This window comes from Spodoptera frugiperda, chromosome 7, assembly GCF_023101765.2.
Source record: "Spodoptera frugiperda isolate SF20-4 chromosome 7, AGI-APGP_CSIRO_Sfru_2.0, whole genome shotgun sequence".
Taxonomy (NCBI): domain Eukaryota; kingdom Metazoa; phylum Arthropoda; class Insecta; order Lepidoptera; family Noctuidae; genus Spodoptera; species Spodoptera frugiperda.
Genome location: NC_064218.1, coordinates 1 through 21,326, shown reverse-complemented (window position 1 = coordinate 21,326; position 21,326 = coordinate 1). Strand labels below are relative to the sequence as shown.

General features: G+C 42.5%; 1 protein-coding gene across 1 annotated transcript; it reads left to right on the top strand.

Annotated features, from left to right (window-relative positions):
* The first annotated feature begins 5,397 nt into the window (after window positions 1-5,397).
* LOC126910904 (zwei Ig domain protein zig-8-like) lies at window positions 5,398-11,393 on the top strand. The gene is made up of 7 exons (XM_050695219.1): window positions 5,398-5,594; window positions 8,091-8,418; window positions 8,487-8,564; window positions 8,637-8,720; window positions 9,185-9,319; window positions 9,396-9,609; window positions 9,691-11,393. Exons 2-7 carry the CDS (start codon window positions 8,158-8,160, stop codon window positions 9,825-9,827), a joined length of 909 nt encoding a protein of 302 aa, XP_050551176.1. The 5' UTR covers window positions 5,398-5,594; window positions 8,091-8,157; the 3' UTR covers window positions 9,828-11,393.
* Window positions 11,394-21,326: the final 9,933 nt, after the last annotated feature.

Sequence of the window (21,326 nt, the reverse complement as noted above, 5' to 3'; positions counted from 1 at the left end):
TCTGGAGCTGTACAGGACGTGCGTCGGTAGTGTGTGGACTGCCGTCTACACACTTCCGTAAACTGCTATACAACATTGTTGAAAATCACGCCGTGTGTAGAAGCAGCGCGCCGAGGGGCAGACGCGGCGCCGTGCCGTGGCGCCGCCGTGCACGTTTACACGCTTCCATAGATACAACACTGACGACCGTGACACACGGCGAAATAACAAGAAGCCTAAGTGTGGGTCTGCGGGCGGCGAGAGAGGGTAGTTCTATGCCCATCCGGAACCAGGACCATACTACGCGGGCGCGTCAACTCTAGTGAAATTTGCCACTATTAGTACGGTATAGTCTCTTAAAGTAAGATGAAAATTTTACTTGTTCGTCTAAATATGACTTCCGTTTTCAAACCAAAGCAGTTGGTCAAAATTTATCAATCCATGTTACTGTAGCACTATGCAGGATAAGGTTAGCAAAAATGCAGACGAAAACATACCTACAGATTTGTCAGCAACAAGAGTCAAAAGACACAGGATTTTTCGTGGATAACATGTGTCTTTTTAATTTAAAAACTACCAGAAAATATATAAAAGTCCTACTTTTTTATGGTAACAGTTAGAACCTTGCCGATTACCTGGTGCCACATGGACGTCGATTTCAGGGACATCCTGTATATGTATATAGATAGTCACGTTATACATATAACTATAGTAGTTACCTACTGTTCCATATCATTACCTTTGGTGTGAATTAGAGCACAACGAGGTTGACGTATGATGATTGAATATCGCACCCCGCTGGTGACGTAATTACATTGCCCACCGCATGCCCACCGCACTGCCTGCCTCACGGCCTGCGCCGAGCTCCGTGCACTCATCGGGAGCTCTATCTTTGTCAGCAGTAAGCGTCTTGTACAACGACATGATTCCAGTGGACCGATTTGTTTTAGTCAAGTTTCTAATGCCAAGTAACTAAGGTAAGGATTTTAAGTTTATATTTTTACCATCTTATAGATGGTTGGCAGGCGACAACTGAGCGCTTCTCACGAAATTTTCTGCCTCGCACAGCAAAACTGTGGAACGAGCTGTCGTCGTCAGTATTTCCGAACCGATACGACCTTTAAACCTTCAAGAAAAGAACGTATCGTAAGTGACCCGGTTGTGGCCACTTTAAGAATTTTGTCGACTTTGAGGCTTTCTTAACTTATAGTTTTTGTTATCACGAACATATTTCTTGTAAAAAGTGATTTAACATGTATTAATCTTGCCTAAGAAAACCCTTTTTTAAAGAACGTCCAATAGAAAAATAACTGTATAAAAAAGAAAAAAAAAGGGAGTTTGTGCCATTTTTGGCCAGATTCGTGCCATTTCTGGCCACGGTCGTGTGCCAGTTCTGGCCATCAAAAATACAATAAAAGTAATCAAAATTTATTAATTAAATTTGTCATTTTAGAAACAATGGTTTTCATTTAGTTTGGAAAATATGAAATATTATTACTTCACTTGAATTTAACTTACAAATAAAGAGATCAACATTTATATGACGTTGGTAAAAGCTGCAAAGTAAACTGACCTCCCTTTGTGTGAAGGCAATTTATTGCATCTCTGAAAATGAAAAATATGTATTTGTTGATATGTAAAGCCAAGGAAAAATAATAAATAAATTACGATAAATGACTAGAAGTGGAGCGTTTATGTACAAAAGTTTTGGCCAGCCGTGTGGCCAAAGATGGAGAAATTCATAATTTTGTCTCCATTAGTGGCCACCTTCTAAAAACCTCACTTCAGAAACATATGGCGACAAAATAACTTTAGTTCCACTTAGACAATATATTCATCATGTAGTATTAACATAAACATCCAAACAATAAGCAAAGATTAAAAAAATAAAAACCAAATCCTCACCCGCTCGCCTTAGCCTTTTTGTTAAGATCTTAACAATTTCACCCTCAACTAAAAAGAATGACTTGTTGCATCGAAGTGAAGTTTGACACATCAAAGCTGCCAACGGTATTAGTGTCTCCAATATTCAATATTTTAAATACTGTACATCACAGAGTAATTTATTCGTCCATGCCTTAGTTATAAATATTTAAAGGCCCAAGTGGCCACAAAGGGGTCGGTGGCCACAACCGGGTCACTTGCCCTACTCCTTTTTAAAAGGCCGGCACCGCACCTGTGACTCCTCTGAAATTGCGGGTGAGCACCTGTGACCCGTCTGCTTGTTTGTCAATCCATAAAAAAATGAATGCCACTGATTTGCAACATATCATTGATATGGAGGAGGAACAAGGTGGCGATAGCACACAGCCTTGAGGGACACCTACGTTTACAGGCAAAGAGTTTTACATGTATTATGTATAAGTGGAGGTACATCTGCTGTGTCTGTGCTATCGTTGTATATTATGTTTGTAAACGAATGATAAATTGGCTTCCTTTCTGCCCACACTCTGGTTAAGCATTGATGAGAATGAACCTATTGCGAACAGCGCGAGAGCTTCTGATCCGGAGCTGCGGACTACATAGCGGGTTTACCGGGGATCCGGCTCGAAAAGCAGGAGAAGGAACGGGGTTTTTAGTCAGTAAGAGTCTGACACTCCCTCTCGCCTCGTCCAAGGCGGGAGAAGTAATTGGATGATTTTCCCCCCTCAAAAAAAAAGTGCCGTAGCGTAAGTAGCCGTAGTACGTAGCTCGTAGCGGGTAGCCGTAGTACGTAGCTCGTTGTGGGTAGACGTAGTACGTAGCTCGTAGTGGGTAGACGTAGTACGTAGCTCGTAGCGGGTAGCCGTAGCTCGTAGCTGGTAGCCGTAGTACGTCGCTCGTAGCGGATATCCGTAGCTCGTAGCGGGTAGCCGTAGTACGTAGCTCGTAGCGGGCAGCCGCAGCACGTAGCTCGTAGCGGGCAGCCGTAGCACGTAGCTCGTAGCGGGTAGTGCGTAGTAGTCGCGCTACCACAACCACCCCAGAAATATTTATATCTATGACTGGCACCCTGCTGTGTCAAAGTTCCTTCGCAACCGAAACCATTTATTATAACGTCCAAGAACTGTACGGAGCTCTACTAAGCCAGGATGTCGTGTATAGTAAAGCCATGATGGCGTTTTGCTGTGTGTTCAATGAAACTAAATCATACTTTCAATTCAACCTTTTAATAGAGAATGGTTCATTAGATGCCCACATAATGACGGTGAATAGTTCGAAAATATGTCATTGTCGTGTCGTGGTCGTGTGGCTCCCGTCCGCCTGCACTCCACAGCCGCAGCTGTCACACTCCACACTGGCACGCGACTCGACTGCCGCGTGACGTCACCCACGCCGCCCCCGCCCGCCGCGCCCCCGCCCTCACGCTCCCGCGCCCGCGCCCTTACACTCTCGCCCCACCCCTCGGTTTCCCGCGCCGCTGGTGTTCAGCGTTACAGTCGATAAGAGTGCTCGCTACACCAGGAGCCCGCCTCGATTGTCAGCTCATTTCAGAATCTCTTAATTACAGCAAAGTTTAAGGAGATCAATATTACGACCGTTCCATGTCAATTTATCTGTGAAAACATTATGTATGTTAGGAGAAATCTAAACTTGTTTGACAAAGTGTCTGACAGACACAATTATGAAACTAGACATAAGGATAGATTGAGCCAGCCATTCTTTAGATTGACAAAAATAAGTACGGTAAGTAGTCCAGTCATTTGGTAGATAAAAAGGGGTTTACCTGGAATGTTTTCCGGGAGTTTTGAAAATTAGTGAATTTATAGATTTGGGTATGCTCTTTTCGAATTTCAACTTTGCCACCTCGTACACCCGCCGCTTGCGCCGCCATATTGACAAAATGGCGCCTAAAAACGGTTTTTTATTAATATCTCCGTTCCAACGCATTTTACGAAAAAATATTTATCTACAAAATTAAACTAGAAAAAATTTCCTACAATTTATGTATTGATAACTTTTTCATAAAATCAATAGTTTTTGGCGTACGAGCGCCGCAAAGTATTATTAGTCCAGTCAAATTAGGATTTCACCTCGGAATTTGAGATACCCAACTGTAATTTTGTATATACTTGTGTATTGACTGCCTGAAACTTGTCTCAAAACCTACATATGGTAGGGTGTAAGCAACTATTAAATTTTAAGGTCCAAAGGTCCCAAAAACGTTTTTTTGCGCTTTTTTGGAAATATCTCATTTCCTATGGGTTTTTGGTATTTGCATTTAATACCAATATTGTAGAATACAAAATTCTCTACAACTTTTGTCTAAACTTTTTTTTTATACGGTGCACCGTTTCCGAGATAGAGGGGGGAGAGCGCGCGGTCACTGCACCTCTTCAAAAAATTTTTTTTCGTCTAACCTATCCGTGATGGTTGTCTATGGATAGGCCATTAAAAATACGTCATGGTTCCTAAAACCATTTTTCGTCAAAATCAATTGTTTGAAAGATAGACACTTTCAAAGTGGAAAAATGAGGTCTATCGAATGTGTCCTGCCCTCTAACTTTTAAAATAAGTGAGTAAGAAAACTAAAAAAAATATATGCTGTAGATTTTAATGGAAACTTTCAAAGAAAATTGGTTTGAACGGGATCTCATCATTAGTTTTTAAGAATTGATACATTTAAAAAAAACACATTGTTTGTACACGTGGTGGTGCAGATGAATAATACTTTGCGGCGCTCGTACGCCAAAAACTATTGATTTTATGAAAAAGTTACCAGTACATAAATTGTAGGAAATTTTTTCTAGTTTAATTTTGTAAATAAATATTTTTTCGTAAAATGCGTCGGAACGGAGATATTAATAAAAAACCATTTTTAGCCGCCATTTTTTCAATATGGCGGCGCGAGCGGCGGTTGTACGAGGTGGCAAAGTTGAAATTCGAAAAGAGCATACCCAAATCTATAAATTCACCAATTTTCAAAACTCCCGGAAAACTTTCCAGGTAAAACTACCAAATGACTGGACTAAAGTCGTTCATGGGATTCTGTGTTAAATGCTATAATAAAATTCCAGAGGAAATAAAACACATATAAAATATTTCAATATTTATTAAAGAAAAGTCAGTTTATTTAAGTTTTACGTGTTATGCGTGATTTTATAAGTAGATATCATGATATTCTGTATCCAAGTAAAAAGTAACTTTTTCACTATTTAAACATGTAATTGTAATTGTGACGGACGGACGACCGTATTTATAATCATATAATTGTAGGTATGGGAAGCTTCTGCAGCCCTATGATCCCACATAATGTATTCGTACGTGCATTACAATATCACTTTTTTATCTTTTCTTTAAGAGGAGTTTTATTATTTATTATTATAACAAGAATAAAGTAAGGCAACTTAGTTTTTTTGGCTGTAACGTAACATTATCACGCCGGTAGAAGCATACGATAAGGGAGAGCACAGCTCCTGTACTGCGGCGGCGGGCGCGCGCCGCCCGCGTCCAGTCGCCGCGCGGCCTGCGTCGCGCCCGGTCGTGTCGCGCTGTGTCGGCGTGTGTGTATGCGTGCGGTGCGTGCCAGTACCACCGTGTCCTAGTAGTGTTTACTTTATAACAATCGTCAGCTTCACTACCTACCGTTAAGCAACAGAACAAAAACGACATTTTGACCCCTCTTGCTGAGACAGGCGAGTTACAACACACGTCAATAACACTAAACTTCAAATTTTCGAGGAATTTACTTGCACCTAATCCATCGCAATACATAAATTTGGGCGCAGTCTCGTGTTAGTGAGTTTAGTCCGAAACTAAGTTAGGGTACATGAAGCGCCGCGCGCCGGCCAGAGATCCCGAAGGCGCGAGGGTGAGCGGTGCGGGCGCGTGGCCGTGGCCAGTGCACTATGTGTCCACCACAGGCTCCACACTGCAGCCGGGGTACTGCCACACTGCAGCCGGCCAGCGGCCAGTCGGCAGGCAGCACGTACTGACTGGCTCGGCAAACCACGAGTCTATCAGCTACCGTACTATGACATCAATCATCAAAGGATTTCAGGCTTTGTTTCATGTGCAGATTCAATATAATTATGCGCCCAGCTTGATAACAATAAGGAATGTGTCGGTGGCAGAGTCGGAGCTCAGGTCTGGCTTCTCTATTCAAGTAAAGGTGGAGAGTAACATTAATTATCCTAATCAGAAATCTGTTAGAAGAAGATGGTGTTGTGCCCCGCACCCCGCGCCCCGCGCACCACATCTTAGCTTTTGACATCTGACGTATAAATAAAATAAAAGGAAATTTTATAATTCATTTCTTTACTAACTAAAGGAATTCGCGGCCGTGCAATGTATGTGTCTCGCTATTATCTACTAGGTACTACTCGGTACTAGAACGACGTCACGTCTGTAATGTGGAGAAGGTTGACAACGGCATGTTTTTACTAAAAGTAACAATTTATTATTTAGCGAATACATTCCCCAAGTGGTAGAGTCTGGCTACGTCATGAGCGCGATTTTATTTTCTGCTTTATGTCGTCAAGTTCAACAACATAGTTTGCTAATCCGTCGCGGACGACTAGTGCGCTGTACGCCTCACACTAAACATTGTTATAATCGTAGACAGTTCTTCCTCTACCGTTATAATGCCACCTACCCACTTACTAATGATGTAACGAATATTCGCAAATAGTCGCACTTTTTTTGACATTCGCAATTTTTGATGCGAATATGATCGTTATAAAAAATCCACTACAAAGAGGTAAATTAAATAGAGGAATATGTGCTATTTTCTTTTATATTTATTTCTAAACAACTTTTTCTGATCAAACTGTCTTACAATCTGTAATACTGTAATTTATCACCAAAAATTTTATTACAACTTTACAATTTTAGTTTTTATTACAACATACCATAACAAATTTGGGAGAAAATTGTGAAAATTTAGGATATTCACAGATTCATAGATATTATTTTATAAAGCTTTTGTCAGTTTTTGAAGTTAAAATAAACTTTCATTTTCAAACTAAAGTATAAAGATGATAATTATTATTATACCTACTTTAGTATTCTCGGAAATCGCTACAAATTTTGGCGGATGCATTGAGTTCACCTTTAGGAATAAAGTGTCAAAAGGTGGCACAGACGTTATCGGTAAAAGTTCTAATACTGGTTCAAAGTTCACATTTCTAAGAAATATTCATAATCAAAAGTAATTTTGTCCAAATTACTTTCGACGACCAATAGGATCCATACACACTATATTCCTAACGGTGAACTCAGATTCTATCAAAATTTGGCTCTTCCCTACTTCGGTTATTTTTAATTCACCACTGTTTTGATGTTTGCTTTGACCTGACTAGAAGTTGACGCAAACAATTCAAATGACATATAATAAAAGATTTTTTAAAAGAATTTCATCCAAAAATTTAACATTCAAATAAAAGACGAACGACGCATTATTGTGCCCATGTATAATGTTCCTATTGGGCTATTAGTTTGAATTTATAAGGATAGCGATTTGTACCGACTTACCTACTAAGTTTAAAATGAGTACACATGAAAAACATAATTAAAAAAGAGCACTATTTACGTCAACAAACTGTTGCACAGTTTGGCGAGGTTTAGCAATAAGATAAATGTATGCATGTCCTACGTATGAACGTTATAAAACAATAATTACAAACGAGTGCCGCGCCTCGCGCGTCAAGTAAACTGTCAAAATAAAGCCAATTGCTCTAAATTCTTAGCTCAATATTCACATTCGCATTCGCAAATATTGTTTTCAGATATTAGCAATGGCTAAAATATGGCATTCGTTACATCACTACTACCTACCACATGTAAATATCTGTGTTCTGTTAAAAATGTAACGCGCTTTAATATTTTTTTTTAAATTAGTAAATCTATATTTACATTATGTCCCAAACCTCATCGATAATACGCAGGCGACTGGAGTATCTACTCTCTAAACTAACTAGGAGGGAAATTGGGTTCTTATTTGGGAAAAGGTTGCATACTCGTTTGTCTAGGTAGATTTCGTAGAATATTATACCATTTTAGAATCTTGACTAAATAAATGCGTCATTTTTTTTAATAAAGTGCCATGGACATAGTATAAAAAAAATATGAATACTTCAACGAGGAACATGAAATAATTTGACAGTGAGGTAACTACCCATCGTGTGTTGCAGACTGCAGGCCGGGTCGCTAGCGGGCGCCGCGGCGACATGTAGAGCGGCGCGGGCCCCAGCAGCGCGGATGGCGCGCGCGTGCGTGGCGCTGCTGGCCGCGCTCGCCGCCGCCGCCGGCCCGACCACGCGCGCGCCCGACGCGCCCGCCGCGCCCGACCTGGAGCTGGCCGAGGTGGCGGAGGTGCCGGCGTGGCGCGAGCTGTGGTACGGCTCGCTGGAGGCGCTGCACCGCGAGCCCAGCATCAACAACACGCAGGAGGACGTGCTGGTGCAGCTGGGCGCGGTCGCCTTCCTGCACTGTCCAGTGCGCAACCTCGGCGAGCGCGGCGTCAGTACCCTGCAGAGCTTACCTCCGCTGCCGCCCGCCACCGCCGTCTAACCCACTCTTGTGTGCAGGTGTCGTGGGTGCGCCGCCGCGACTGGCACATCATCAGCTCCGGGATGCTCATGTATACCAACGACGAACGCTTCCAGGTACAGTGTCCCGCGACCTCAGCCCGCCCTACGGGGGCAGGACAGTACTAAACACGCTTGTGCATGTTTCAGGTGCTGCACAGTGAGGGTTCCGACGACTGGATCCTGCAGATTAAATACGTGCAGAAGAGAGACAACGGCACCTATGAGTGCCAGGTGGGTATGGGACGCGCAGGACTTTGTCTCATTCTCTTTCATCCCTCTTAGTCCACGTAATGGGACGTGCTATCGACGACTGTGAGCTGTCCAGCAGCCATCTGCGGCTACATATTATTTTCGTCCATTTGTTGAAATGCTCGGCGCCAGCGCAATCGTGGCGCAGTGGCAAATGTGTACCTACCCACCGCCGTGCGCGGCTCGTGCCGACATTATAAATGTTGGTACTGAGTCACTGGCGTGTCTCGGGAACTATTCCTTTAAATGATTTGTCAGCGTCAGCCGTCAACCATGCGTTGACGAGCAGAGCCACTGTAGAACCAGCCTTACAATATCGAACATCTGCAGCGCGGCTCCCCTCTTTTGTTTAGACGACACCTGGTTTTATAAAACAATAAAATTGTTTGTAGTAAGTATCCGAAACTCGATAAACTGCTTGTGTTAGTGGCGGCGTGTGGTTGCAGGTGTCGACGGGCGGCGGCACGCTGTCGCGGCTGGTGCACCTGCACATCGCGGTGCCGGAGGCCTTCATCCTCGGCGCCGACGAGCACCACGTGGACGCCGGCTCCACCATCAACTTGGTTTGCATCATTGAGAAGGTATGCCCGCATTGCTCGCGTGTTGCCCGCCAGTCGCTCGGCGCGCAGACTACTGCAGCTCTGTGGTCGTGTGCAGAGTCCGGTGCCGCCGCAGTACGTGTTCTGGTACCACAACGCGCGCATGATCAACTACGACGCGGCGCGCGGCGTCACCGTGCTCACGGAGCCGGGGCCCAAGACGCAGTCGGCGCTGGCCATCCGCGCGGCGGGCCCGCAGCACTCCGGCAACTACACGTGCTGCGCCGCCAACACCGAGCCCGCACACATCTTCGTCTACGTGTCGGAAGGCAGTGAGTACCGACGACTGACGGCGGCGTGCCGGCGGCGTGCCGGCGGCGTGACGTGCGAGTGACGCGCGGTCTGTGTTGCAGGCGACACGATGGCGGCCACGCTGAGCCGCAGCAAGGCGCGCGCGCCTCCGGCCGCGCCCCCGCCCGCCCGCGCCCCGCTGCTGCTGGCGCTCGCTGTACTCTCTGCTCACAGATTCACTTGTGCTAGTTCTCCGTGAAGTACTGAGGATGTGGATCGTGGTTCATCACTACTACTTCCGCTGAGTTTAAATTAGAACAATATTAGACCCTCTTTCATATTTATTGGAAGTAAGTGGCAGTCTCGGTATTCCAATATCGGTGCGGTATATGTGAGGCTCAGCAGAGAGTTGTTCACGCAGCGTTATGCGCCAATGTTGTGTTGTCCTCGTGCAGGTACACGCGCTGTGTTTGTATTGGCAATTTGGCTACTTGAACGTTTTGTGAAATATCTTTTAAATCACCTTATATTCTCATAAAATGGCGATTCTGAGCTCGATGTTACCGGTATCGTGACGGCACGGCGCCGACCGAGTTGAGGACGGTGTAAAGCCTGCCGGTAGCCGGTACGGTCAATCACACGGCGAAACACGACGCAAGCGTTGTTCCACGCTGCTTTTTTAAGGCCGTGTTATTATTTCGGCCAAGACGGCCCATCAGTGAAACACGGTTCTTCCACAGTTAAAACTGAAAGTGAAATGTACTGTACCTTTAACCCCTTGTCTGTTGGTATATAAGACACAATAGAAAACACATTGTGTCTCGCGTAGATCTGCGTTCCGACAGACAACGGGTTAAGCTATAATATTTTTCTCCAAGTATGTCTACTTTTATAAGTTGTATTTATACATCGATCAAATAGCCAAATCGATGCACCACAGTTTGCTCACCGCGTGACAGACAAACTATATCTAGAAACGTTCGTGTGATTGCCGGGCAGCGACTGCGGCGTGGCGCGTGAGGCGTGACAGTAATGCAGTTCATAGTGGCGGCTGGATTCCCCCGCGCGACGGCGTCAATGGTGCTGCCATTAAATGGCCGCCAGTAGTCCCCAGTAGTCTTGTACATATTTTATTACTCCCTACAATACCTTCTTGTAAATATCACAAGTTCATGACGTTATTCGATAAATAGCTTCGGTTCTATAGCAAATCTCGAAGTACTACTTCCACAAATGACCAACAAGACTTGGCTCCGCATCTGGGCTTCCGAGGCGCTGTGGCCGGTGGTCACAACCTTGCATTCTCTTGAATAACTTGTTTATTGTATAGGTACCCAATAGTTTCTTCGTTGCGATCGGTTCCTTGAAATTACGAGAATTTACCAAAGGAAATTGCTCAACAAAATAAACATTTGAATCGTTAGAATTGGACCAACATCTTTAAATGAAAAGCTAAGGAAACGATCTCCGTCATGCCCCGTTTCAGTTCGATTCGTACTTCCAGGGACACCCTGTGCAACACAAACTAAATTCAATAACAACTTTTGAAACAACAACATATACTGTAGTCCGCCAATGCGTCATGGAAGCTAGGTGTTTCTTCCTATTTGTGGACTCGAATGCAGAAGAACGAGCAACAAACTACATCGTTACTTACAATAACGTAAATGGCATGCGAGTGTCTGCACAATGTACGAGCTTGCGTGGCCAAGTAGGTAATAACCCAAGAATTGGTATAACATTGTAAATATTGAAGAACACTTCGGTTCTTGACTTCCATTAAATAGTAACTAAGAATTAAAATAAATTAATTTTGAAATAAAAATGTTTTTTATTTAACCTCTGTTAATCTGGTCGTCAAGATTTCCAACTATGTATGACGTAGCTACACGAGCTGCACGAGCTCCGTGATACATGATACATAGTTGTTACCTCGATGCATGTCGGAAATAAGTAAATATCCCATAAGATGTCGAAAGTATCAACCACCTGGAACTTTCAAGTTACACCTGAAGGTGACTTCCAGACAGAACTAACATTTGTTGTTGCAACGACGATGTGTCACACTACATCGTAATGCTTTAATTAAATTATGTGACTGAGAACGAAACCGAAACCGAGACGTCGTGTTGTCACGGTCTCAGTATCGAATTAACCGGTCTGTCAGGATCACATCTGCCACAATGTACAAAATAACGCCAAACGAATGACATTTGCTAATTTGTGTCATTTCAACAAATGTCAATCTATTAAAATTGGGTTCCTTCTATCTGGCAGAATTATGATGCCCCAAAAATTATTAGGCATAACGCACTTAGCATAATATTCTTTAAACGAAAATATATAAACGAAAATATATAAGTAGGGCATACAAATCTTTAAATATAATTTTTGTTGTCCGAATGTTAATATCTCCGAAATAACAAAGGCATACTATTAAGATGGAAGAATTTTATTTGGTATAAATACTTTTGGCAAAGCTTATATATAGCTTAGTATAATTTAGCATCACTGCACGTTTATTTAGAGCTACGATTATTTGGAATTGTTTTATGAGGCATCAATTATTGTCATTGTATAAAATGAAATCAAATCATTCTTAAATTACAAAAGTAAGTGAAGTGACAGAACCGAATTAATGCAGAATCGACTGTTCGTAATCTTGTCTGCCTGCCATAGAGTGATATTTAAAATCGCGCAGGCACAGAGGGCCGCAGGCAGAGTAGCAGGCGGCTATGAGTAAGCCAACGTGGCTGAGGCAGGCAGGCGAAACAGGCCAACAAGCGGCCCACAGCGCCAGAACCGTGATAGAAACCGTGCCTTCAGCATGTTAGATCAGGGTAGATCAGGTTAGGTCAGGTTAGGTCAGGTTAGGTCAGGTTAGGTCAGGTTAGGTCAGGTTAGGTCAGGTTAGGTCAGGTTAGGTCAGGTTAGGTCAGGTTAGGTCAGGTTAGGTCAGGTTAGGTCAGGTTAGGTCAGGTTAGGTCAGGTTAGGTCAGGTTAGGTCAGGTTAGGTCAGGTTAGGTCAGGTTAGGTCAGGTTAGGTCAGGTTAGGTCAGGTTAGGTCAGGTTAGGTCAGGTTAGGTCAGGTTAGGTCAGGTTAGGTCAGGTTAGGTCAGGTTAGGTCAGGTTAGGTCAGGTTAGGTCAGGTTAGGTCAGGTTAGGTCAGGTTAGGTCAGGTTAGGTCAGGTTAGGTCAGGTTAGGTCAGGTTAGGTCAGGTTAGGTCAGGTTAGGTCAGGTTAGGTCAGGTTAGGTCAGGTTAGGTCAGGTTAGGTCAGGTTAGGTCAGGTTAGGTCAGGTTAGGTCAGGTTAGGTCAGGTTAGGTCAGGTTAGGTCAGGTTAGGTCAGGTTAGGTCAGGTTAGGTCAGGTTAGGTCAGGTTAGGTCAGGTTAGGTCAGGTTAGGTCAGGTTAGGTCAGGTTAGGTCAGGTTAGGTCAGGTTAGGTCAGGTTAGGTCAGGTTAGGTCAGGTTAGGTCAGGTTAGGTCAGGTTAGGTCAGGTTAGGTCAGGTTAGGTCAGGTTAGGTCAGGTTAGGTCAGGTTAGGTCAGGTTAGGTCAGGTTAGGTCAGGTTAGGTCAGGTTAGGTCAGGTTAGGTCAGGTTAGGTCAGGTTAGGTCAGGTTAGGTCAGGTTAGGTCAGGTTAGGTCAGGTTAGGTCAGGTTAGGTCAGGTTAGGTCAGGTTAGGTCAGGTTAGGTCAGGTTAGGTCAGGTTAGGTCAGGTTAGGTTAGGTTAGGTTAGGTGTTAGGTTAGGTTAGGTTAGGTTAGGTTAGGTTAGGTTAGGTTAGGTTAGGTTAGGTTAGGTTAGGTTAGGTTAGGTTAGGTTAGGTTAGGTTAGGTTAGGTTAGGTTAGGTTAGGTTAGGTTAGGTTAGGTTAGGTTAGGTTAGGTTAGGTTAGGTTAGGTTAGGTTAGGTTAGGTTAGGTTAGGTTAGGTTAGGTTAGGTTAGGTTAGGTTAGGTTAGGTTAGGTTAGGTTAGGTTAGGTTAGGTTAGGTTAGGTTAGGTTAGGTTAGGTTAGGTTAGGTTAGGTTAGGTTAGGTTAGGTTAGGTTAGGTTAGGTTAGGTTAGGTTAGGTTAGGTTAGGTTAGGTTAGGTTAGGTTAGGTTAGGTTAGGTTAGGTTAGGTTAGGTTAGGTTAGGTTAGGTTAGGTTAGGTTAGGTTAGGTTAGGTTAGGTTAGGTTAGGTTAGGTTAGGTTAGGTTAGGTTAGGTTAGGTTAGGTTAGGTTAGGTTAGGTTAGGTTAGGTTAGGTTAGGTTAGGTTAGGTTAGGTTAGGTTAGGTTAGGTTAGGTTAGGTTAGGTTAGGTTAGGTTAGGTTAGGTTAGGTTAGGTTAGGTTAGGTTAGGTTAGGTTAGGTTAGGTTAGGTTAGGTTAGGTTAGGTTAGGTTAGGTTAGGTTAGGTTAGGTTAGGTTAGGTTAGGTTAGGTTAGGTTAGGTTAGGTTAGGTTAGGTTAGGTTAGGTTAGGTTAGGTTAGGTTAGGTTAGGTTAGGTTAGGTTAGGTTAGGTTAGGTTAGGTTAGGTTAGGTTAGGTTAGGTTAGGTTAGGTTAGGTTAGGTTAGGTTAGGTTAGGTTAGGTTAGGTTAGGTTAGGTTAGGTTAGGTTAGGTTAGGTTAGGTTAGGTTAGGTTAGGTTAGGTTAGGTTAGGTTAGGTTAGGTTAGGTTAGGTTAGGTTAGGTTAGGTTAGGTTAGGTTAGGTTAGGTTAGGTTAGGTTAGGTTAGGTTAGGTTAGGTTAGGTTAGGTTAGGTTAGGTTAGGTTAGGTTAGGTTAGGTTAGGTTAGGTTAGGTTAGGTTAGGTTAGGTTAGGTTAGGTTAGGTTAGGTTAGGTTAGGTTAGGTTAGGTTAGGTTAGGTTAGGTTAGGTTAGGTTAGGTTAGGTTAGGTTAGGTTAGGTTAGGTTAGGTTAGGTTAGGTTAGGTTAGGTTAGGTTAGGTTAGGTTAGGTTAGGTTAGGTTAGGTTAGGTTAGGTTAGGTTAGGTTAGGTTAGGTTAGGTTAGGTTAGGTTAGGTTAGGTTAGGTTAGGTTAGGTTAGGTTAGGTTAGGTTAGGTTAGGTTAGGTTAGGTTAGGTTAGGTTAGGTTAGGTTAGGTTAGGTTAGGTTAGGTTAGGTTAGGTTAGGTTAGGTTAGGTTAGGTTAGGTTAGGTTAGGTTAGGTTAGGTTAGGTTAGGTTAGGTTAGGTTAGGTTAGGTTAGGTTAGGTTAGGTTAGGTTAGGTTAGGTTAGGTTAGGTTAGGTTAGGTTAGGTTAGGTTAGGTTAGGTTAGGTTAGGTTAGGTTAGGTTAGGTTAGGTTAGGTTAGGTTAGGTTAGGTTAGGTTAGGTTAGGTTAGGTTAGGTTAGGTTAGGTTAGGTTAGGTTAGGTTAGGTTAGGTTAGGTTAGGTTAGGTTAGGTTAGGTTAGGTTAGGTTAGGTTAGGTTAGGTTAGGTTAGGTTAGGTTAGGTTAGGTTAGGTTAGGTTAGGTTAGGTTAGGTTAGGTTAGGTTAGGTTAGGTTAGGTTAGGTTAGGTTAGGTTAGGTTAGGTTAGGTTAGGTTAGGTTAGGTTAGGTTAGGTTAGGTTAGGTTAGGTTAGGTTAGGTTAGGTTAGGTTAGGTTAGGTTAGGTTAGGTTAGGTTAGGTTAGGTTAGGTTAGGTTAGGTTAGGTTAGGTTAGGTTAGGTTAGGTTAGGTTAGGTTAGGTTAGGTTAGGTTAGGTTAGGTTAGGTTAGGTTAGGTTAGGTTAGGTTAGGTTAGGTTAGGTTAGGTTAGGTTAGGTTAGGTTAGGTTAGGTTAGGTTAGGTTAGGTTAGGTTAGGTTAGGTTAGGTTAGGTTAGGTTAGGTTAGGTTAGGTTAGGTTAGGTTAGGTTAGGTTAGGTTAGGTTAGGTTAGGTTAGGTTAGGTTAGGTTAGGTTAGGTTAGGTTAGGTTAGGTTAGGTTAGGTTAGGTTAGGTTAGGTTAGGTTAGGTTAGGTTAGGTTAGGTTAGGTTAGGTTAGGTTAGGTTAGGTTAGGTTAGGTTAGGTTAGGTTAGGTTAGGTTAGGTTAGGTTAGGTTAGGTTAGGTTAGGTTAGGTTAGGTTAGGTTAGGTTAGGTTAGGTTAGGTTAGGTTAGGTTAGGTTAGGTTAGGTTAGGTTAGGTTAGGTTAGGTTAGGTTAGGTTAGGTTAGGTTAGGTTAGGTTAGGTTAGGTTAGGTTAGGTTAGGTTAGGTTAGGTTAGGTTAGGTTAGGTTAGGTTAGGTTAGGTTAGGTTAGGTTAGGTTAGGTTAGGTTAGGTTAGGTTAGGTTAGGTTAGGTTAGGTTAGGTTAGGTTAGGTTAGGTTAGGTTAGGTTAGGTTAGGTTAGGTTAGGTTAGGTTAGGTTAGGTTAGGTTAGGTTAGGTTAGGTTAGGTTAGGTTAGGTTAGGTTAGGTTAGGTTAGGTTAGGTTAGGTTAGGTTAGGTTAGGTTAGGTTAGGTTAGGTTAGGTTAGGTTAGGTTAGGTTAGGTTAGGTTAGGTTAGGTTAGGTTAGGTTAGGTTAGGTTAGGTTAGGTTAGGTTAGGTTAGGTTAGGTTAGGTTAGGTTAGGTTAGGTTAGGTTAGGTTAGGTTAGGTTAGGTTAGGTTAGGTTAGGTTAGGTTAGGTTAGGTTAGGTTAGGTTAGGTTAGGTTAGGTTAGGTTAGGTTAGGTTAGGTTAGGTTAGGTTAGGTTAGGTTAGGTTAGGTTAGGTTAGGTTAGGTTAGGTTAGGTTAGGTTAGGTTAGGTTAGGTTAGGTTAGGTTAGGTTAGGTTAGGTTAGGTTAGGTTAGGTTAGGTTAGGTTAGGTTAGGTTAGGTTAGGTTAGGTTAGGTTAGGTTAGGTTAGGTTAGGTTAGGTTAGGTTAGGTTAGGTTAGGTTAGGTTAGGTTAGGTTAGGTTAGGTTAGGTTAGGTTAGGTTAGGTTAGGTTAGGTTAGGTTAGGTTAGGTTAGGTTAGGTTAGGTTAGGTTAGGTTAGGTTAGGTTAGGTTAGGTTAGGTTAGGTTAGGTTAGGTTAGGTTAGGTTAGGTTAGGTTAGGTTAGGTTAGGTTAGGTTAGGTTAGGTTAGGTTAGGTTAGGTTAGGTTAGGTTAGGTTAGGTTAGGTTAGGTTAGGTTAGGTTAGGTTAGGTTAGGTTAGGTTAGGTTAGGTTAGGTTAGGTTAGGTTAGGTTAGGTTAGGTTAGGTTAGGTTAGGTTAGGTTAGGTTAGGTTAGGTTAGGTTAGGTTAGGTTAGGTTAGGTTAGGTTAGGTTAGGTTAGGTTAGGTTAGGTTAGGTTAGGTTAGGTTAGGTTAGGTTAGGTTAGGTTAGGTTAGGTTAGGTTAGGTTAGGTTAGGTTAGGTTAGGTTAGGTTAGGTTAGGTTAGGTTAGGTTAGGTTAGGTTAGGTTAGGTTAGGTTAGGTTAGGTTAGGTTAGGTTAGGTTAGGTTAGGTTAGGTTAGGTTAGGTTAGGTTAGGTTAGGTTAGGTTAGGTTGGGTTAGGTTAGGTTAGGTTAGGTTAGGTTAGGTTAGGTTAGGTTAGGTTAGGTTAGGTTAGGTTAGGTTAGGTTAGGTTAGGTTAGGTTAGGTTAGGTTAGGTTAGGTTAGGTTAGGTTAGGTTAGGTTAGGTTAGGTTAGGTTAGGTTAGGTTAGGTTAGGTTAGGTTAGGTTAGGTTAGGTTAGGTTAGGTTAGGTTAGGTTAGGTTAGGTTAGGTTAGGTTAGGTTAGGTTAGGTTAGGTTAGGTTAGGTTAGGTTAGGTTAGGTTAGGTTAGGTTAGGTTAGGTTAGGTTAGGTTAGGTTAGGTTAGGTTAGGTTAGGTTAGGTTAGGTTAGGTTAGGTTAGGTTAGGTTAGGTTAGGTTAGGTTAGGTTAGGTTAGGTTAGGTTAGGTTAGGTTAGGTTAGGTTAGGTTAGGTTAGGTTAGGTTAGGTTAGGTTAGGTTAGGTTAGGTTAGGTTAGGTTAGGTTAGGTTAGGTTAGGTTAGGTTAGGTTAGGTTAGGTTAGGTTAGGTTAGGTTAGGTTAGGTTAGGTTAGGTTAGGTTAGGTTAGGTTAGGTTAGGTTAGGTTAGGTTAGGTTAGGTTAGGTTAGGTTAGGTTAGGTTAGGTTAGGTTAGGTTAGGTTAGGTTAGGTTAGGTTAGGTTAGGTTAGGTTAGGTTAGGTTAGGTTAGGTTAGGTTAGGTTAGGTTAGGTTAGGTTAGGTTAGGTTAGGTTAGGTTAGGTTAGGTTAGGTTAGGTTAGGTTAGGTTAGGTTAGGTTAGGTTAGGTTAGGTTAGGTTAGGTTAGGTTAGGTTAGGTTAGGTTAGGTTAGGTTAGGTTAGGTTAGGTTAGGTTAGGTTAGGTTAGGTTAGGTTAGGTTAGGTTAGGTTAGGTTAGGTTAGGTTAGGTTAGGTTAGGTTAGGTTAGGTTAGGTTAGGTTAGGTTAGGTTAGGTTAGGTTAGGTTAGGTTAGGTTAGGTTAGGTTAGGTTAGGTTAGGTTAGGTTAGGTTAGGTTAGGTTAGGTTAGGTTAGGTTAGGTTAGGTTAGGTTAGGTTAGGTTAGGTTAGGTTAGGTTAGGTTAGGTTAGGTTAGGTTAGGTTAGGTTAGGTTAGGTTAGGTTAGGTTAGGTTAGGTTAGGTTAGGTTAGGTTAGGTTAGGTTAGGTTAGGTTAGGTTAGGTTAGGTTAGGTTAGGTTAGGTTAGGTTAGGTTAGGTTAGGTTAGGTTAGGTTAGGTTAGGTTAGGTTAGGTTAGGTTAGGTTAGGTTAGGTTAGGTTAGGTTAGGTTAGGTTAGGTTAGGTTAGGTTAGGTTAGGTTAGGTTAGGTTAGGTTAGGTTAGGTTAGGTTAGGTTAGGTTAGGTTAGGTTAGGTTAGGTTAGGTTAGGTTAGGTTAGGTTAGGTTAGGTTAGGTTAGGTTAGGTTAGGTTAGGTTAGGTTAGGTTAGGTTAGGTTAGGTTAGGTTAGGTTAGGTTAGGTTAGGTTAGGTTAGGTTAGGTTAGGTTAGGTTAGGTTAGGTTAGGTTAGGTTAGGTTAGGTTAGGTTAGGTTAGGTTAGGTTAGGTTAGGTTAGGTTAGGTTAGGTTAGGTTAGGTTAGGTTAGGTTAGGTTAGGTTAGGTTAGGTTAGGTTAGGTTAGGTTAGGTTAGGTTAGGTTAGGTTAGGTTAGGTTAGGTTAGGTTAGGTTAGGTTAGGTTAGGTTAGGTTAGGTTAGGTTAGGTTAGGTTAGGTTAGGTTAGGTTAGGTTAGGTTAGGTTAGGTTAGGTTAGGTTAGGTTAGGTTAGGTTAGGTTAGGTTAGGTTAGGTTAGGTTAGGTTAGGTTAGGTTAGGTTAGGTTAGGTTAGGTTAGGTTAGGTTAGGTTAGGTTAGGTTAGGTTAGGTTAGGTTAGGTTAGGTTAGGTTAGGTTAGGTTAGGTTAGGTTAGGTTAGGTTAGGTTAGGTTAGGTTAGGTTAGGTTAGGTTAGGTTAGGTTAGGTTAGGTTAGGTTAGGTTAGGTTAGGTTAGGTTAGGTTAGGTTAGGTTAGGTTAGGTTAGGTTAGGTTAGGTTAGGTTAGGTTAGGTTAGGTTAGGTTAGGTTAGGTTAGGTTAGGTTAGGTTAGGTTAGGTTAGGTTAGGTTAGGTTAGGTTAGGTTAGGTTAGGTTAGGTTAGGTTAGGTTAGGTTAGGTTAGGTTAGGTTAGGTTAGGTTAGGTTAGGTTAGGTTAGGTTAGGTTAGGTTAGGTTAGGTTAGGTTAGGTTAGGTTAGGTTAGGTTAGGTTAGGTTAGGTTAGGTTAGGTTAGGTTAGGTTAGGTTAGGTTAGGTTAGGTTAGGTTAGGTTAGGTTAGGTTAGGTTAGGTTAGGTTAGGTTAGGTTAGGTTAGGTTAGGTTAGGTTAGGTTAGGTTAGGTTAGGTTAGGTTAGGTTAGGTTAGGTTAGGTTAGGTTAGGTTAGGTTAGGTTAGGTTAGGTTAGGTTAGGTTAGGTTAGGTTAGGTTAGGTTAGGTTAGGTTAGGTTAGGTTAGGTTAGGTTAGGTTAGGTTAGGTTAGGTTAGGTTAGGTTAGGTTAGGTTAGGTTAGGTTAGGTTAGGTTAGGTTAGGTTAGGTTAGGTTAGGTTAGGTTAGGTTAGGTTAGGTTAGGTTAGGTTAGGTTAGGTTAGGTTAGGTTAGGTTAGGTTAGGTTAGGTTAGGTTAGGTTAGGTTAGGTTAGGTTAGGTTAGGTTAGGTTAGGTTAGGTTAGGTTAGGTTAGGTTAGGTTAGGTTAGGTTAGGTTAGGTTAGGTTAGGTTAGGTTAGGTTAGGTTAGGTTAGGTTAGGTTAGGTTAGGTTAGGTTAGGTTAGGTTAGGTTAGGTTAGGTTAGGTTAGGTTAGGTTAGGTTAGGTTAGGTTAGGTTAGGTTAGGTTAGGTTAGGTTAGGTTAGGTTAGGTTAGGTTAGGTTAGGTTAGGTTAGGTTAGGTTAGGTTAGGTTAGGTTAGGTTAGGTTAGGTTAGGTTAGGTTAGGTTAGGTTAGGTTAGGTTAGGTTAGGTTAGGTTAGGTTAGGTTAGGTTAGGTTAGGTTAGGTTAGGTTAGGTTAGGTTAGGTTAGGTTAGGTTAGGTTAGGTTAGGTTAGGTTAGGTTAGGTTAGGTTAGGTTAGGTTAGGTTAGGTTAGGTTAGGTTAGGTTAGGTTAGGTTAGGTTAGGTTAGGTTAGGTTAGGTTAGGTTAGGTTAGGTTAGGTTAGGTTAGGTTAGGTTAGGTTAGGTTAGGTTAGGTTAGGTTAGGTTAGGTTAGGTTAGGTTAGGTTAGGTTAGGTTAGGTTAGGTTAGGTTAGGTTAGGTTAGGTTAGGTTAGGTTAGGTTAGGTTAGGTTAGGTTAGGTTAGGTTAGGTTAGGTTAGGTTAGGTTAGGTTAGGTTAGGTTAGGTTAGGTTAGGTTAGGTTAGGTTAGGTTAGGTTAGGTTAGGTTAGGTTAGGGTAGGTTAGGTTAGGTTGGGTTAGGTTAGGTTAGGTTAGGTTAGGTTAGGTTAGGTTAGGTTAGGTTAGGTTAGGTTAGGTTAGGTTAGGTTAGGTTAGGTTAGGTTAGGTTAGGTTAGGTTAGGTTAGGTTAGGTTAGGTTAGGTTAGGTTAGGTTAGGTTAGGTTAGGTTAGGTTAGGTTAGGTTAGGTTAGGTTAGGTTAGGTTAGGTTAGGGTAGGTTAGGTTAGGTTAGGTTAGGTTAGGTTAGGTTAGGTTAGGTTAGGTTAGGTTAGGTTAGGTTAGGTTAGGTTAGGTTAGGTTAGGTTAGGTTAGGTTAGGTTAGGTTAGGTTAGGTTAGGTTAGGTTAGGTTAGGTTAGGTTAGGTTAGGTTAGGTTAGGTTAGGTTAGGTTAGGTTAGGTTAGGTTAGGTTAGGTTAGGTTAGGTTAGGTTAGGTTAGGTTAGGTTAGGTTAGGTTAGGTTAGGTTAGGTTAGGTTAGGTTAGGTTAGGTTAGGTTAGGTTAGGTTAGGTTAGGTTAGGTTAGGTTAGGTTAGGTTAGGTTAGGTTAGGTTAGGTTAGGTTAGGTTAGGTTAGGTTAGGTTAGGTTAGGTTAGGTTAGGTTAGGTTAGGTTAGGTTAGGTTAGGTTAGGTTAGGTTGGGATTGGAGTTAGGTTAGGTTAGGTTAGGTTAGGTTAGGTTAGGTTAGGTTAGGTTAGGTTAGGTTAGGTTAGGTTGGGTTAGGTTAGGTTAGGTTAGGTTAGGTTAGGTTAGGTTAGGTTAGGTTAGGTTAGGTTAGGTTAGGTTAGGTTAGGTTAGGTTAGGTTAGGTTAGGTTAGGTTAGGTTAGGTTAGGTTAGGTTAGGTTAGGTTAGGTTAGGTTAGGTTAGGTTAGGTTAGGTTAGGTTAGGTTAGGTTAGGTTAGGTTAGGTTAGGTTAGGTTAGGTTAGGTTAGGTTAG